The 19,259-nt window shown below is 41.2% G+C and overlaps 1 protein-coding gene across 1 annotated transcript in view; it reads left to right on the top strand.

The window, feature by feature from the left end:
- Positions 1-19,259, top strand: part of DNAH6 (dynein axonemal heavy chain 6) — a 363,279-nt gene that overhangs the window by 229,450 nt on the left and 114,570 nt on the right. Inside the window, exons 60-63 of the mRNA XM_044304479.1 lie at positions 3,399-3,578; positions 4,635-4,868; positions 6,625-6,760; positions 16,759-16,892. Coding sequence (XP_044160414.1) covers positions 3,399-3,578; positions 4,635-4,868; positions 6,625-6,760; positions 16,759-16,892 — 684 coding nt within the window. The remainder of the gene's footprint in view (positions 1-3,398; positions 3,579-4,634; positions 4,869-6,624; positions 6,761-16,758; positions 16,893-19,259) is intronic.

Raw genomic sequence — 19,259 nt, forward strand, 5'->3', positions numbered from 1 at the left:
TTGGCCTGGGATATATGAGGAAGTCCGGAGGTTCTGTCAGTCCTGTCCAGTGTGTCAGCTGACTAGCCCCCAACCTCACTATCGCAGTCCACTGGTACCTATGCCCATTATAGAGGTGCCCTTCGAAAGGATCGCCATGGATCTGGTAGGCCCCATTATTAAGTCAGCCCGAGGTCACCAACACATCCTGGTAGTGTTAGACTATGCCACTCGCTATCCGGAGGCGGTCCCATTGCGCCATACGTCGGCCAAGGTAATAGCTAAAGAGCTCATGAGTATGTTTGCCCGGGTGGGGATACCAAAGGAGATTCTGACGGACCAGGGGACACCCTTTATGTCCAAAGTAACAAAGGAATTGTGTAAGCTATTAAATATTAAACACCTACACACGTCCGTCTACCATCCCCAAACCGATGGGTTAGTAGAACGGTTTAATAAGACCCTGAAGTCCATGCTAAAAAGAGTCGTGGCTAAGGACGGGAGGGATTGGGACTTACTGTTGCCCTATGTTTTGTTTGCGGTACGGGAGGTGCCCCAGGCGTCCACGGGGTTCTCGCCCTTTGAGTTGTTATATGGGCGACATCCCCGTGGGCTACTGGATATCGCTAAGGAAGCATGGGAGCAACAGCCTACGCCTCATAAAAGTGTGATAGAGCACATAGGAAAAATGCAGGACCGAATAGGGGTCGTGTTGCCGATCGTCCGTGAGCACATGGAAGCGGCACAACTGGCCCAGAGTCGGGTATATAACCGAACCGCCCGGGTAAGGACATTTCACCCGGGGGACCGAGTTCTTGTACTCGTGCCCACGGTCGAGAGTAAATTCTTGGCCCGGTGGCAAGGACCCTATGAAGTTAAGGAGAAGGTGGGCCCAGTTGATTACAGGATATACCAGCCAGGGAGGCGGAAGCCCGAACAGGTATATCATGTGAATCTACTAAAACCTTGGAGAGACAGAGAGAATTTGTTTGCAGACAGCCCGCCCTCTGTCGGGACGTCAGGGAGTGACCCGGGGTCACCAGGTGTTCCGGAGAGCGCCGCTGGGGTGACGATAGGGGACGGACTGTCGACCAAACAAGCACAAGAGGTGAAAGAATTTGTTAGTCGGAATAGGGACGTATTCTCTGACCTTCCTGGACGTACCACCTTGATCGAGCATGACATTATCACCGAGCCCCGGGTGAAAGTCCGCCTAAGACCATACCGAGTACCGGAGGCTCGGCGACAGGCCATTTCGCAGGAGGTAAGATCGATGCTACGTCTAGGGGTCATAGAAGAGTCAAAAAGCGAGTGGGCTAGCCCGATTGTCCTTATTCCCAAACCGGATGGTTCATTACGGTTCTGTAATGATTTTAGGAAATTGAATGAGGTATCAAAATTTGACGCCTATCCCATGCCTCGGGTAGACGAGTTGATAGAGCGGCTGGGAAAAGCCCGGTATTTTTCGATCCTAGATCTCACGAAGGGCTACTGGCAGGTACCTCTGACGGAGGCGGCAAAGGAGAAGACGGCCTTTGTCACCCTGGAGGGGCTTTTTCAGTATAGGGTGTTGCCTTTTGGGTTACATGGCGCTCCGGCTACGTTCCAGCGTCTGATGGATGTCGTCCTCAAGCCCCATCACCAGTATACCTCTGCGTATCTGGATGATATAGTCGTGTTTAGCCCAGACTGGGAGGGTCATTTGTCAAAACTTCAGGCAGTGATAGATTCTCTAAGGAAGGCGGGGTTAACTGCCAACCCAAAAAAATGCTCGGTGGGACTAGAGGAAGCTCGCTATTTGGGGTATGTGATTGGACGCGGAGTCATTAGGCCCCAAGTAAATAAAGTTGAAGCAATCCGGAATTGGCCCAGGCCTCGTACGTCCAAGCAAGTACGGTCATTTTTGGGCCTGATTGGGTACTACATGAGGTTCATTCCCCATTTTGCCACCTTGGCAGCCCCGTTAACCGGCCTCTTGAAGGGTAGAAAGTCGGTGATGGTTCGCTGGGGGGAGAAGGAGGAGGAGGCGTTCTCCCGTTTGAAGTCGGCCCTATGTGAGTCCCCAGTTCTGGTGACGCCCGACTTCAAGCGGGAGTTTGTAGTTCAAACAGATGCCTCGGGAGTAGGACTAGGGGCTGTGCTTTCCCAAGAGCTCAACGGGGAAGAGCACCCCGTGGTTTTTCTAAGCCGCAAGCTTACCCCAGCAGAAACCCGGTATAGCATTGTGGAGAGAGAGTGCCTCGCCATCAAGTGGGCACTCGAGTCTCTCAGATATTACCTTCTGGGGAGAAGGTTCCGTCTGGTGACCGACCACTCCCCTCTCCAGTGGATGAGTCGGGCTAAGGAGGGGAGCGCTCGGGTTACCAGGTGGTTCTTGTCCCTCCAAAACTTTAAGTTCACTGTTGAGCACAGGGCCGGCCGCTTACAGGGGAACGCAGATGCCCTGTCCCGGGTACACTGCTGTGCGTGTGTTCACCCCCTCAGGCTTGAACGGTATGTTCAAGCCCTCAGGGGTGAACAAAGGGGGGGGATATGTAGGAGAGTCCCCGGAATAATAATGGACGGACGATACGTGCCACCAGAGGTCCTGGCCTCGGTGGAGTAAGAACCGGATCATTGCGGTTACAGCGGCGAATGCTGCTGGCGCAGCGTGTCCGGGCCGGTTCTTACTGTTCCCCACGGCCAGCCCAGGTTTTTGGTGGAGCTGGGCCTTTAAGAACCCAGCCTGCTGATGATGGGGGTGGGGTGTGTCTTGCTGTGCTGGAGATTTCCACAGACAGAGTGAGTGCTGATGGAGGAGAGTCTGGGCGCCGCACACATTGAAGGATAGCCCTGGGACCTGTGGTGCTACAAGCCAAAGGGGCTCTGGCCTGAGGGAGACAAAGGCAGATAGCCTAGAAGCCTGCAGAACTGCTGTGGCCTGTCCAAAACAAGGTGACTCAAACCTGCTGTTTATTTTCTATGGAAGGACTTTTGTTTTATGCACTATGTGGATATGCACCTGTGTGGTCTGCACATTGCCTGTTATGCCGTTGGTGTGAATAAAGTCACAGTGTATCACAAAGACTGTCTGTGATTGCCTCAATACTGCCGCCGCTACCGTAGCCTACCACGAGCACATCCCCACAATACATATATAATTGCTGTATATTAGGAGTCTGTTAGGTGTGTTTTCACAAACACATACTGGCTCTTATACAAATAGTACAATCTGTATTTGAGAATTGTTCAGCTAATAAGAGCCTGATGAACTGCGCATATCGATGATATCCTGAACATGTCAAAGGTAAACTATGAAAGCAGTATTGAAGTTCTGTTTCTCAAGCTGAGTTTTTTTTTTCTATGTATCTGGGAGTATTATTAGATTATGTCATTTGCAAATTATTCCTTTCAAGTCACTTATTCCCCTACCATTCCAGATAACTTCAGGAGCCATTAAAACTAGACTAGAAGAAGCCGAAGCCACAGAACAAAAGATAAACACAGCTCGAGAGAAGTACAGGACAGTTGCCACCCAGGGATCCGTCATCTACTTTGTCATTGCCAGTCTCTCAGAAATAGATTCAATGTATCAATTCTCATTGAAGTACTTCAAACAAGTATGTTAAATATTCATTCCAGTTATCTGTATATAGCGTTCTTCATTGGCCCAGGCTTTTATCAGTCAAAGAATGAAACTGTGTTCTACAAATATTAGTTTTTATTATATGTGATTTTTAAAGCAATATTTTTCAATATGAATGTATGACTACTCACTGCTTAGCTATTGCTGCAGCTGATTTATAAAAACTACAGAGAGACATCCAATGTAATAAACCGATGGAAACAGCCTCTTTTATGCTCCCCCTAGATCAGACAGCATAAACCTAGCGGCAGGTTCCCTTTTAGATTTGTATGTGAAACAAAATCCACACATGAAGAACAGTTTATAGAATTACATTAATGCTGTGCACAAACTATGGGCCGTCTGCATGAGCCCTAAAACTTTGTAAATACTCAGCTTTTTATGTCGTATCAAATAAAGAAGAAAATAAATAAATAAATAAATAATTAAAAGGAGTACAGCACTAGTAAAGAAACAAATTTGCTAAATTACTTTTTATTCAAGTTAAACTGTAAAAATCTGATTTTGACACACTGGATAAAATTAATTATTTCATAAATTGTAAATTTAAAAAACATCACATTTCAGAGACAGAATTTGATAGTATTTTCAATTTTTTATATGGAGTACAAGTCATTGAAAACCTGATTTGAAATGTCAGGTATCAAGATTACACAACCTAAAGTGTACCTAACGTTATAAAGTGTATAGGGCTGCTGCCTTAGTGCTGAGGTGCTTTTAGTTTTGGACTGTTTGGGAGAATGCACTATTTGACAAAAGGTTCCTTGGCTTTATGATTAAAACATTTTTGTTTTGGGGGGGGGGGGGGATTAGTTTGGAGAGAGGATACATGACTATCCGCTCATTATCATCAATTTCTCACTGAGATTTAAACTTCAAGCATTAGACCCAATTCGTTGTGCAATAAGAGGTGCACTTTAACAAGATTTGACTCATTGCTTTGAAATACTAGGGATTTATATGATATCATATCAATATGTCATTTTTGTGATTGTTCTACATTGTGTGTAATTGTACCCTTTCTTTGCAGTTGTTTAACACAACAATTGAGACTGCTGAGAAGAATAACGATCTTGACATTCGCCTGGCAACCTTGCTCGCCCAAACTCTTTTCACATCTTACACAAATGTTTCACGAGGTCTCTTTGAACAGCACAAGCTTATCTACAGTTTTATGCTCTGTATAGAGATCATGCGACAGAAAGGAGAAATCACTGACTCAGAATGGAATTTCTTCCTCCGAGGGGCTGCAGGCTTAGATAAGGTGGGAACTCAATGCTTTTAGTGCAGATAAATCTGGATGTAATTTTATCTCAATAGCTGGAATCAAAAACTATAGCCTCAAGGCTGAAAGGGTTTCATGTAAATGCAGCGATAAGCTTAATCTTGCACATCAAACCATTAATCCATAATGAGACCATTTTAAAATTCACTTTTGAATGTTCTGGCTTTGTGTGATCACAGAAAAATTTAAGCTAAATATATTTTTCTTTGTATTTGACTTTATACCAAAACATACAAGATTGAAACACAATAACTGTTTATAAATCATGAATGGTTCTCATGCAGATTTGATATTGTGTTTTGTTGGGATAAAGGTATATTATACATAACACTCCAATCACATACTGTAGTTAACTGTATCTTGGAGTACTATTTTTCCTCATGGAGAGCGCCTAGTAGCTATAGGGATTCCTATAGGCCAGATAATGCTCCTTTGGGAAAATGTTGTGCAAGTTGGCTCTCTTTCCAAAAGGAAAGGAAATCTGAACCTCTGATGCCACTAGATGTGAAGTAGCTATCTTAAAATTCAATGCTTCACCTTTGAAACAGGCCTTGAGTCATAACTTCGATAGGGAGCCTTTTTCAAGTAGACTTAAATCCATGTGAATATAAAGAAAAATATCCACAAAAAGTGTTGTAGAAATCTAGCAGAGAGATTCTTCACTTATTGATCCCTTAATGTTTTGCTGGAATGCCAAAGTAGTGAGGCGTAGGTTTGACAAAGAGGAGATGACTTGATTTTGCTTCGTCTCCATTACAGCCAGAGCAATGAGGCTAGATTTCTTCTGGAGCAAGCTGCCTTCTAGCCAGAGATAGAGCAGTGTAAACCCTACAATAAGAAAACAAATGAGGTAGTAATAGAAGGATTACACTAGGGAAGATTTCTTTATTTTCATGTTTAGATTTTTTGTGATATGAAATTAGAGTAGCATATGAAACAGTAAAAAGGAAGAGATGCATACGAGTTATTTTTTATTCTTCTACTGTTTTCTGTTCTACTGTTTTCTGTATATCCATAATAGAACTAAAAGAAAGATATTATGTTATCAAGTAGGTTAAAATTAATCTAAGTGCTATATTTTACATTTGGATTAGAAGATTGTTTTTTCTAGAGCTTCAGTGTATATGCCCAGGATGCACACTTTTAGTATTTTTTATTTGAGATTACATTTGTGGACATACTGGGGGATATTCATCAAAAGTGATGAAAATGAAAACTGCCTTAGTTGTCCATAGCAACCAATCAGATTCCACCTTTCTTTTTCCAAAGGAGCTCAGAAAAATAAAAGGTGGAAACTTGCTATGGGCAACTAAGCCAGTTTTCCTTTATACCACTTTTGATAAATCACCCCCAGTGTAAAAAATAAAATCAGGGAATTATTTTAATATATATTTCTAAAAATGGCCATAGATATGTAATGACAATTTGAGTGACCTAACTGAAAATGAAGTGTTTGTGACCCTGTGTGGGTCAAAGTCACGCTATATATGTTGGAGGAATAAAGGCTGTTTTATTTTACCTATTGGGTGCTGTCACTCATTTTACTGTTTTCTGAAAGAGAATGAAGACAATTTATCTACATCTTTAGAGCATGTCAATAAATGAAATGATCTATGCAGTCAGGCAGTGAGTCTTAAAATATATACTGCTTTCCAATAGTTCTCAGTTTCCTTATGTTTATAGAATTAATTAGTTGCAAATATAGTAGAATGCTGTCTCTTTTTCTTTTTATTAGGAGCGCCCACCTAAACCAGATGTTCCCTGGCTTAATGATGTTCTTTGGAATAGTTGTTGTGACCTTGAAGAGGTACTTCCATGTTTCAAAGGAATAAAAGTAGATATATTATCTGCTCCAATTGTTATCCATTTAGGTAAATATGAATATAAACATATTACTTGTTAATATAATAAATTGTAATATATAAATTCAAAATATTATTGTCTGCTAGTGTTGAGCAAAGTGAAGTGCAATTCGGTCTGAATTTTAGCAAAATGTCGATTCACAACAAATCCAAATTTTCATGTGCTTTGTGGTAACGAATCAGGTTTTCCTAAAATTGTGGCTGCACGTGTTACAAAGCAAAACTGAGTGTAGGGACTGCAAGATCACCCATAATGCCGTGCAGCCAGCCATCCTCTGTGATGTCACAGCCCTATAAAACCATCATCCTGCACGGTCTCCATAATTGTCCTGTGAGCTGAGCATAGGGATATATGTGGCAACCGCTCATGCGCTAGGGACAATGTTGCAGAAAACGATTAGTATAAGAATATTGGAGAGGGAGACTTATTATGCGTCAGTTTATTTATATATTACTACCTTTACTTATTCCCACATCAGCCGTAAATGTAATTTAATACCAATAAGATGGAAGCCTTTATTATTCCAGTGCCAGCATGCCAACCAATACCTTCCAGTCTGCACCCCTTAGGGGGGCCAGGTCTTAATGATGACTATCCTCATCTTTTGCTGGCTTTACTTCCTAGAAAATTCAGCAAGATGCAGAGAGGGGAAGATCTGGATGTTCCTGATTGCATATTCTCATCAATATTAGATGATGTGGAAAAGGAGGAAAAGCAGATGATAAAAGGAGGGTGCTGGGGCTGGAGAAGTGGGTATACCCCCTGTTTAAAGTGTAATAAAAGTGCCGCATGGCCATTAATAATGAAGACTGACTATACAGTGTGGTCTTCATTAATAAATTAATGGCAGCTGCGGGCTAATTGGCTGTGTGGTTCTTCACTGCAGTATGGCTGCAACCCACCTGCAGCACGGCCGCTCTGTATGGCCTAAGGCAGAGTGCCCTGGTATTACCTGATTTATAGTGATTCATAACAAATTAATTCATAACGAATCTAATTTCTTTGCGACCTTCAGCACAGCTGGCGAATCCAATTTTCTAAAAGTTCGCTCATCTCTAGTGTCAGCTAACGTTCAATAAAAGAGAACAGGACAGACCTCTTCAAAACTGACATTTTAAAACTAAGCCAGATTGTTCTCCATGCGGGGTATGGTAATAAACAGTACGATCTACATAGCTGACCCATTGCTTTGTGTGTGGAGTAAAATTATTAGAATGAGAAAGTAATGCAAGGAGTCCATAGTATGATTCAGTATTTATGTATAGAAATGTGCTTTAATATATGGTGTGCGAGGTCTAAGCACTGGGATATCTACTGATCAACTCATTAAAATACCACATCCATAAAATTCTGCTGGTTAGTTGGGGTCACAGGAGTGGGACATTATTGGTTTATTCAAAGAACGGATCCTAAAATAAAGTATTAAAATAAATATTCCAATTAAATTGCCTGTTTTAATATGTTTTATGGTTTCTTTTAGTAATTATCTTTAAACTATATTTACAGGTTATTCATTGTATAATTAAAAAGTAATAAAATATTCCACTGGTATATTTAATGTATCTATGACTCCTACGGTATCTAAGATCTCTGCTTTATTGTTTACTTATTGTTTTTAGCCACTGGAAGTAAACTATAAACTACGCAACTTCATTATACAATAATATATTATACAAAAATATTTTTTTTCATTAAAAACTGCTACCCCTTTAATGATTGGAGGGTTGCAGTATAGCAGAGTTCATGTGTGCGTAAAATGTGAGCAATGGAGCATAGAAGGGCATTGTTAATCATCTTCTCTGCTGAACCTAACACAGTAAAGAAGACAGCAATCTATTTAAGAAAAAGGAAACTGTTACGCAATTGCTGTTTCTATTACTAAAGGCAAAAATACAGTCCTGATCAAAAGTTTAAGACCACTTGAAAAATGGCAAAAAATCATATTTAGCAGGGCTGGATCTTAACAAGATTCCAAGTAGAGCTTCAACATGCAATAAGAAGAAATGGGAGTGAGACAAAACATTTTTTGAGTATTCAATTTAATGAAAACAACGAATAAACTGAAACAGGCTGTTTTTCAGCTGATCAAAAGTCTAGGACCACATGCCTTAAAAAGGTCAAATCTGTGCAAAGATGTGGATTCATTGTCATTTTCTGTCAGGTAGTCACACGTTGTGATTGCAAAGGCAAAAAAACTCTCCCTTTTTGAACGTGATTGGTGGGACGCAGCAGTGAAATTTGGAATTTCTTAAATGATCTTGAGGGTTATGGAACAAAAAAGTCAAGTGGAAGACCCCAGAAAAATTTCATCAGCACTGAGCCGGAGGATCCAATTGGTCACAATTAAGGCCCTTACTGGTGCTGACTGCAGCCCCATAACCATCAGATGGCATCTGAGACTAAAGGGCTTCAAAAACAAAAAACGTCTTCAAAGACCTCGTCTCCTTGAACGCCACAGAACTTCTCGTTTGGACTTTGCAAGAGAGCACCAAACAGGGGACATTCAAAGGTGTAAGAAAGTTTTATTCTCTGAGAATTTTTTTTACCTTGATGGTCCTGATGGTTTCCAACGTTACTGGCATGACAAGCAGATCCCACCTGAGATGTTTTCTACGCGCCACAGTGGAGGGGGCGCCATAATGGTCTGGGGTGGTTTTTCCTTCAGTGGAACAATGGAGCTTCAGGAAGTGCAGGGGAGTCAAACGGCCGCTGGCTATGTCCAGATGTTGCAGAGAGCATTCCTCATGACTAAGGGCCCTCGTCTGTGTGGTAACGACTGGGTTTTTCAACAGGACAACACTACAGTACACAATGCCCGCAGGACAAGGGACTTCTTCCAGGAGAATAAAATCATTTTTTGTCCCATCCTGCGTGTTCCCCTGATCTAAATCCAATTGAGAACCTTTCGGGATGGATGGCAAGGGAAGTTTACAAAAATGGACAACAGTTCCAGACAGTAGATATCCTTCATGCGTCTGTCTTCACCACTTGGAGAAATGTTCCCACTCACCTCATGGAAACGCTTGCATCAAGCATGTTGAAACGAATTTTTGAAGTGATAAACAATAACAGCGGAGCTACTCATTACTGAGTTCATGTTTGGAGGTTGGATTCCTGTTTTGGGGGGGTTTAGTTTTTTTGGGAGGTGTGGTCCTAAACTTTTGATCAGCTGAAAAATAGCCTGTTTCAGCTTATTCGTTGTTTTCATTAAATTGAATGCTCAAAAAATGTTTTGTCTCACTCCTATTTCTTCTTGTTGCATGTTGAAGCTCTACATGGAACCTTGTTAAGATCCAGCCATGCAAAATATTGACATTGACATTGATTTTTTGCCATTTTTCAAGTGGTCTTAAACTTTTGATCAGTACTGTAGTTGCTACCAACACTAGTGGTGCCCACCTTCATTGTATTTAAAGAAGTTCTCTGGGAATTAAGAAAATGAAAATATTTAAATATTACTTTATTATAAATATATTCCCAAATACCTTTCATTAGTTATAATGGCTCGTTTTCTCTGGGGAGCAATGATTAGGAGAAATAAAATGGCCACCATCCAATTAGTCCACACAAAACCTGTCTTAATCACACAGGAGGACAAGTTACTTCACAGCACTGAGCTAAAGAGCTGCCTCATCCTCCTCTCTGCTCTGCTTGGCAGGGATTATGATCCGGAGTACAGATAAGATAGGCTAAATCTCTGTAGGAATGGAGTTGATGCGGAGACATAAAGTACAGAGAGGATGGACAGGACAGATGGTGGTAATGTGGGGCTGTGGTAATGGAGACTGCTTACAAGTGCTGATGCTCATAAGCCACATCCCACCTCCTCTCTGTACTTCATGTCTCCTCATAAACTCCATTCTCTCCTCATAAACTCCATTCCTACAGAGATTCAGCTGAATATCTTAAAGCAGAGCAGAGAGGAGGATGAGGCAGATCTTTATCTCAGTGTTGTGAAGTAACTTGTTCTGCTATGTGATGAGGACAGGTTCTATGTGGACTAATAGGACTGTGGCCATTTTGTTTCTCCTGATGATTGCTCCCCAGAGAAAACGAGCCATTATAACTAATGAAAGGTATTTCTTAATTCCCGGAGAACACCTTTAATATACCGAAATCTCCCTGGAGAGAAAATAGAACAGTTTTATTTATAATTAGTTTGATTTAATTTTGTACTCTTTTACATTAAAATAAAATGTTAGAGATGGCCAAACAAGGCAAGTGTTTTGAGACTAAACATATTTTAATTTTGCATAATTTAATGCTATTGAGATCATAACATTTTTATATCCTTCAAAGAACCATGTAATGAGATGAAATTCACATAATTATTTCTGTCTTCCTTTGAGAGGAAAGAGAAAATTATTTAATCAAGATTGAAGAAAAAAATCTCAACCTGTTGTACTTGAACAGTGGTGGCGATCCTATGGCACAGGTGCCAGAGGCAGCACTCAGAGCCCTCTCTGTGGGCACCCACACCCTAGAAAAAGTCTAAGGTGTACGGTGAACAGCTATTATACTATGAATGGCTATTATAGCTTAATGATAAAGTACATGGAAGATATACCATGTTGGTATTCAGGGTAAATTGCCGTGTTGGCACTTTGTGATAATGAAGTGTGTTTTGGGTTGCAGTTTGGGCACTCAGCCTCTAAATGATTCACCATCATTGACATGCAACTGCTTTAATTTATGTTGTGGAGTAATGAGATGCCACCATTTTAGATCTTGAGTAGGTCTTGAAATTCATTTCGGGACTGATTCTAATGAATCGGTCTGCAGAATCCTCTGAGTATTAATGAGCTTGAACTGAAAATCTTCATAATGCCCTGAAACTTGTGTGACACTTTGAGGTTTCCGAGGTTTCCTAGGACTGTATCCAACCTTTTTCAAGCTCTTTAACGCCAAGACAGCATTAATAATGTCAGAGTGACTATGACATATATGGCTATGGGTAAATTCATGGCAACAGGTGGTAGCAAACATCCTGTTTAATAACACACTACACTGCAGGATTTGTTATGATAAATATATATATATATATATATATATATATATATATATAAATCCAGAAAATGGACGGCACTCCAGTCAGATGAAAAAAATGTGTTTCCTTTATTCAACCATCTGGTGCACATATATATATATATATATATATATATATATATATATATATATAAAAATCAAGAATTATCCCTTTTGAGGGAAGATGTGTTCTGTGTTTATAAATACATGGTGATATCAGAAGAAACAATGACTTGTTTTGAACAAGCAGTCCAAAAATTATAATTTTTTTTAGGTTAGTAGCAACAGTTGGTGTTACATTAAATAAAATAAGTCCTGCCTGAGTTCCAGGAAAGTGAAGAAGGAATGGCTTTAGTTTTTATAAAAGCCGTGAACAAATTCTCCCTTTTTCTTGTTAGTATCATCACCAGCATTACAGTATGGAACTTGAAGAACAAGGCAGGAGATGTGCAGCTGTATAGGGATAATAGTAGTGGCAGTAGAACACATAGTAGCTGTGGCAGCAGCAGTCGCACAGTATTGAACATGATAGACTGACTAATGATGGCAGTTCATCATTGGGCCAATGATAAAAAGTCACTGTCAGAAATGGCAGATCTATTCATTGGCCTCAGCTGGAGGTGTTTGATAGTCTTCATGGATCAATGCCTTATTTATTTTTTACAAATGTAATGTTTTCCACACATGTGGAGGACAATTTTGTCCGCTTCTGTTTGATAACGCCACCTGCCTTCTGAATGCCTTCTCTGACAGCACATTGGTTGGTGGATAAGATAGTAGACTGATGGCAAAGTGGCCCAGTTTCTGCCACTGATCTAGTCTGCTGACTCAGAAGTACATGAAGTCAGAGAACAGGGTGTTTGCACACATGGAAATCAACGGAATACCTCAATGAATTGGTTTCCCTAATTAACTCCCATAAATAATGCAAATAGAATCTAAATAATAAAGCTAAAATATCATCTGCACCAATAATGAGCAAACACAAAAAAGTTACAATACCAGTGTGTATGTGTATATATATATATATATATATATATATATATATATATAATATATATCAATCTTGGGGATCCACCATTTGACAGTGATAAAAAAAATGTGAACAATCTTACCAATCCTGTAGTGCAGGGTGGTTCCAAAATAATGAGTGGTGGTTCCATATAATGGCGGATCACAAACCGGCTACTGTATAAAATAGGCATCGGGAGACTATCCTTAATTAAACCCTAAGTGTAGGGCAGGGAGCTAGGAATGCCCTGCCTATCTATACAGAGCACTCGCCCCAGAAGGGGCGACCCTGTCAGGATACCTGATCTTGTGCCCGGGCAGTATCCCTATAAAACCCTCAAAAAGGAAGTCTCAACTTGCCACGTTTCGCTGAATAACTCGTCATTGGAGACTCCAACTATAAGGGTAATTAACCCTCCAATGTCATGAAAAATAAATAAATAATAAACATAACAAAACTGGTGGGGCTAATATAGAATATAAGAGGGATGAGACCCAGAATTATAGAGGAGACGCCGAGTCAAAAGACCCTCAGATGATAAACCAATATGGCGTACACCTCAAAATGGAAGACCCGTCAGTGGAACGGAATGTCTGCACCCCCCATGTTGACGGGGGAATCGCCTGGCAGCGCCACGTGAAGTCTTATGCAGCGTTTTATAAGAGCCCATCACTCGCCCCATCACGTGATCCGCGTTCTGGTCATGTGACCGGATTACGTGGAACCCGACCAGCGTCAATCAACGCCAGTAGGGACCAAGTGGGGTGAAAATTCTGTGGGAAAAGGGGGCGCGTCCAGGTGCTAGGCAACCGGATGCTAACACTAAGGCCCCTTTCACACGGGCGAGTTTTCCATGCGGGTGCGATCCGTGCGGCGAACGTATGGCACCCGTACTAAATCCTGACCCATTCATTTCTATGGGGCTGTGCACATGAGCGATGTTTTTAACGCATCACTTGTGCGTTCAGTTGAAATCGCAGCATGCTCTATATTGTCCGATTTTGACGTGACGCAGGCCCCATAGAAGTGAATGGGGTGTGTGAAAATCGGATGGCATCCGCAAGCAAGTACGGATGCCGTGCGATTTGCACGCACGGTTGCTAGGAGACGATCGGGATGGAGACCCGATCATTATTATTTTCCCTTATAACATGGTTATAAGGGAAAATAATTGCATTCTGAATACAGAATGCATAGTAAACCAGCGCTAGAGGGGTTAAAAAAAATAAAAAATAATTTAACTCACCTTAGTCCACTTGATCACGAAGGCCGGCATCTCCTTGTGTCTCCTCGTGTCTCCTCTGCACTGAAGTTGAACAGGACCTGGGGTGAGCTTCTCCATTAAATATCGGTTAAGGACCTTCGATGACGTCACTCCGGTCATCACATGGTACGTCACATGATCTTTTACCATGGTGATTCACCATGGTAAAAGACCATGTGATGACCGGAGTGACGTCATCGAAGGTCCTTAACCGATATTTAATGGAGAAGCTCACCCCAGGTCCTGTTCAACTTCAGTGCAGAGGAGACACAAGGCGATGCCGGCCTTCGTGATCAAGTGGACTAAGGTGAGTTAAATTATTTTTTATTTTTTTTACCAAACATGCGCGATTTTTCTCACGCGAGTGCAACGCATGACAATGTTTTGCACTCGCGCAGAAAAAATCGCGCATTTTCCCGCAACGCACCCGGCTCTTATCCGGGCAAAAAAACTGACGCCCGTGTGAAAGAGGCCTAAGGGAGAGCATCCCGGCTGCTAGTGAATGACGCAGATGAAAAGCGACCTAAGTCACAATATATCCCACGTGTAGACGAAGGAGAGGAAAGAAATAATGGAAACTTGCAAGGCAGTTACCAGTCAGGGTGCAAGGCTGGCATTGTAGGGAGGTTATATTTGTGAATATTGATGTCAAAATACACTACACTTAGTAAACATGATGTGTTACATGGGATTGTAAAAAAATTAAATTATAAGGTGATAGTAAATTATGATTTGGGTTTGATAACCCGTAACAGTCAACAATGGACAGGATCTGATAGTTAGACACCCCAAAAAGGAAATGAGGATGGGAAGAGGGGCGCCGAAGTAAGACCTTAGGACGATACAACTCCCCACTATAATTCCCCTCATTCCAATGAAACAGCTAAAATTAAGATGTTCATTTAGACAGTCTGGGGCAGTGGTCTTAAGGTAGAATATCCACCGGGCCTCTCTTTGGAAGAGTTTCCTATCCCAATCCCCAGGGGGTGGTTTTACAGTGTCATTGCCCATGAAGGCTTTCCCATTGGGATTTTTGATGGACATGCTTGGCTATAGGTGTATCCCTTTATTGGCAATGTCACTTAAATGTTTACCCACCCGTCTATGAAATTCACGTATGGTCTTGTCAATATATTACGATTCCACATTCATAGGTTAATTGATAAATGTCACCACGTGTTTTACAATTGATATAGTCGCGGATGGAGTACTCTCTGTCCGTGACATTTGTCTTAAACCCCTTTCCTGTGCAAATGTGGCCGCATGCTATGCAGCCGCCACATCTATAGTACCCCTTGGCTCTCCTTTGTAACCAAGAGACACCTGCTGGCGTGGGGGATACAAATTGGCTATGTACCAATTTGTCCCGTAGGCTTTTGCCTCGACGATACGTAATTTTGGGGATAGTTGCCTAAAACTTCTTTCAGGTCGGGGTCCATGATAAAGATGTCCCAGTGTTTATTGAGGATCTCCCGTACCTGTTTGGCAGCCCTATCATAAGTGGTGATAAGCCATATCGACTTGGTCTCCTGATCCTCAATGCATTTAGGGATCAGGAGAGCAGATCGCTCCTTTTGTAAAGCATCCCTGTAAGCTGATCTCAAAATCTCATCAAGGTAGCCACATTGTATAAAGTGGGAGCGAAGATCAGAGGCTTGAAAAGAGAATTCCCGTTTAGTACAGCAATTTCTCCTAAAACGGAGATAATGTCCATTGTGGTTCCGTTCCATGCATTGGGGATCCGTGTGGCGGTTGGGACGGATCCAGACCCATTCAACTTGACTACTTCATAGTGCTTCTGTGGGATTCCGTTCCATGCTTCCATTTCGCACCGCATCTCCGGAGTGCGGAGTGCACACGGAACCGCCGTATGTGGCCCGCAATACTGCCACGGGAGCACAACGGCCGTGTGCAAGAGGCCTTAGACAGATTGCTGGAGGCTATTTTAAATCATTCCCGACAAACCCCTTGAAGTGCATCTACATAAGTCATTATCATTTTACATATATATGTGCTCAGAATTTTGGGAAGATCCAGCATTTTCACAGACGTAAAGTTCACACACACAGAAATCAACCCTGCCATAGAAAAAGAGGTGTTGTTTAGCCACTGGAAAAGTTAATGGCAGTGATGCGTTTTGTGAACTTGCAGTCATAAATGTATTGCAACATATACTAATAAAGTACACCAACTTTACCTTACACATTAGCTAAAATTGTACCACTTTTTTAATGGAGGCCTTTGTGCTTTCCTGTTCAGTTTTTTCTAATTTAATTTGTGTTATAGGGTTTGTTCTGCCTTGTTGCTGCCAACTCTTTTGGTCATAAACTGTGCTCCTTAACATATATAAAAAAAACTCCTGGCTGCTTCCATCCCTGCTTGTGACTGTAGAGACCTATAATTGGCTGCAGTGGTCAAGGGACCAAATCACTTTAAGCTGCTGCAAGGGGATTGGAAGCAGCCGGTATTGAGCAACAGCAGGACCACTGACAGGTAAGTGGAGTTTTTTTTAAAGGCCAATGGGTAGGACACCAGGAGTTGTTGGCTTTAAAAAAGATTAAAAAATGTATTTATTATACACATTATCATGGGCTAGTTCACATTCTGGATTCTTCTACCAGCTCAGTACATGAAAATGTTCTGCCAAGGTTATACACTATTATGAAACAGTTTTTCCATTCATTGTTTCCTTCTGAACTTTGCAGGCGCTCTTGAAGTTCAGATTAACCCCAGTACATGGAATGGCTATAACTTACAGACATCTACTGATGGGACATGGGACAAGAAGATCAACTTATTTCAGAAGTTGATTCTTGTTAAAAGTGCGATGGAAGAGAAGGTAAGAATCTATGGATTGTAAATTAAGATGAGAAAATTAGACAGAAGAAAAAACTATCCAACATAAAAAAAAAGCCACGTAATGGAAAATGGCTGAATACATAAACGTTTGATCTCATAGCACATATTATATAGACTGATTACAGAACAGAGGCTTGCATTATATAAAATAAAATAATCAAACATTGTGAAACATGTTGTAAATTAAGAGCAAATTACAGCAATGCAGACTGTCTTTAAAAATTCTCCTCCTCATAAATCTTCAACACTATACCTTTGTATGAAATATGAGGGAATTTGGTGGGATTTTCTTCTTTTGAATTGATGTATACAGAAAAAGCTCTGTATGCCCTGATATGCCATTAGAGATATATAGAGGTACGTGAAGACTTAAAAGACCACTTATTGTGACCATTCTACTACTTTCATATCTTAAAAAGGTTATTCCACAAATAAAAATGAAAGAAATGTGCAGTAATGCACACCATTATGTTAACTATATCAGTGCAAAAATTCTGCCATCCATTGTAATTTTCCACCTTTTTAGCTTTTTAACCTATCCTCTGGTCTCTCTTCACCTGACATGTGACTATCCAGCAGCTGCATCTGACAGAAGTACATTGCAGTCAGCTCTTACTTACCCTGCCCCTAGTTTCTGAAGCTTCGAGTATTTCTTACTTGCATAGAAGACAGTCCCTCTCACACAGCCCCAGTGATCCCACTAATAAATAGCACTATGGTATGCAATACCCCCTCTCCCCCCAAAATGTTCTTCTCCACTGTCTTGGCTGCTTCACTATGAAGAAGAAGAGAGAAGGGAAGCCACTCTGCTTGTAGGTTCACCACTGAATGCAGGAAATGGTGGACCGCAATTTTGGCCATAGGAAACACACCAGGAGGAAAGTGTAATGTAGATAAAAAAAAAATCGAACAATATTTTTATTGCATGTACAGTATATTTCAGTAATACATCATTTGAAATGCTCTATTTATTGAATAATACAAATTTTTTTTTTTGGGGGGGGGGGGGGGGGATAAACCCATAATGCACTGCTCCTCTATATTATTATGCAGTCCTTGTGTATCCCTAGGTTTGCTGCCATCCATTATACATTATTGGTTAGAACTAATAAGCATTCTCAGGTGAAATGAGAGCACTGTTAGCACTTTCATAATGGAATAAATTCTACTACTGCACTTCTCGCCATTTGTTTGTGTAACAATCCCTGCTTTAATTACCCGTTAATTGTCAAGCCTAGGATTAAAGAATTGGTAACATTTGTGTACTTAAGAAGACAAATGAAAGAACATTTTAGCATATTTTATACCCAGGCTCTAAAAGGCTTAACTTCTACAAACAATGTTTAATATTTATACAGTAGTGAACTATTTAACATTTTCAAATAGCTTTTGTGCTTTTTTAAGGGAAATACAATCAGTATTTATGTACAAATATAAATTCAAATTTAAAGTAGTTGTTCCAACATTAAATGTTAGTTTAGTACAATTGAGCATGGAAAACGAGTTACTTTGGTAAAATACTCTGTCACAAAAAGCTCCAGTTGTGAGATATTCCTATTATAATGGTGCCCCCTGGTGTCTAATCTGTATAGTGCTGTGCATGTCCACCTACTGAGCTGGATGAGCTTGGTGCACATGTTCAGTTCCATCCTTCAATTGCTACCAATAGTATCTACTGTTAGAAGCTGTGACAGTTGCACAGAGAAACCTGCAGCAAAAAGGACATGTCCTCTGAGAAAGAACACACTCCTTGAGCTGCCAACCTGTAAAAAATCTAGCAGAGCAATTGGGTCAAAGAATGGACAGATCTCTGGATCCTTGTGAGGCAGGGGGCTGGTTCTAGCTTTGTTAGAGATTGTCATGTACTATGTGTAAAGGAGCAGGTTTGGACCTCTATGTTACTGAACAGATTTGGCTTAGGAGTACTCCTAAGGAAGTTATCTAAGCATTCCTCCTGGTTTTCACCCTTCACCCAAGCTGCTACCTCATGGCATAGTCTCTATTTAGTGACAGCTGACCCAGGCTGGTCAAGAAACTATGGTGATTGGCATGAAAGGGGAGAGGCAGCTAATGGACAAGTTGAGGTCAGCAGGCAGAGTTCATTCAATCCGATAAACAGGCCATAGGTTGGGGCAGGTGGCACAGGGTCAGTGTGATAAGCAGGCAGAGGTGATAGTTTTTGCTCACAATTTAGCATTTTTGCAATAGGAGGAAAAACACCCCAATAATTGTTTTGCAATTTCTCCCGAGCAATACCTCATATGTGTTAGTAAGCTGCTGTATGGCCACACGGGAGGCCTCAGAAGGAAAGGAGCACCATTTGGCTTTTGCACAGATTTTACTGGAA

This window comes from Bufo gargarizans, chromosome 1 (genome assembly GCF_014858855.1).
Source record: "Bufo gargarizans isolate SCDJY-AF-19 chromosome 1, ASM1485885v1, whole genome shotgun sequence".
NCBI lineage: Eukaryota > Metazoa > Chordata > Amphibia > Anura > Bufonidae > Bufo > Bufo gargarizans.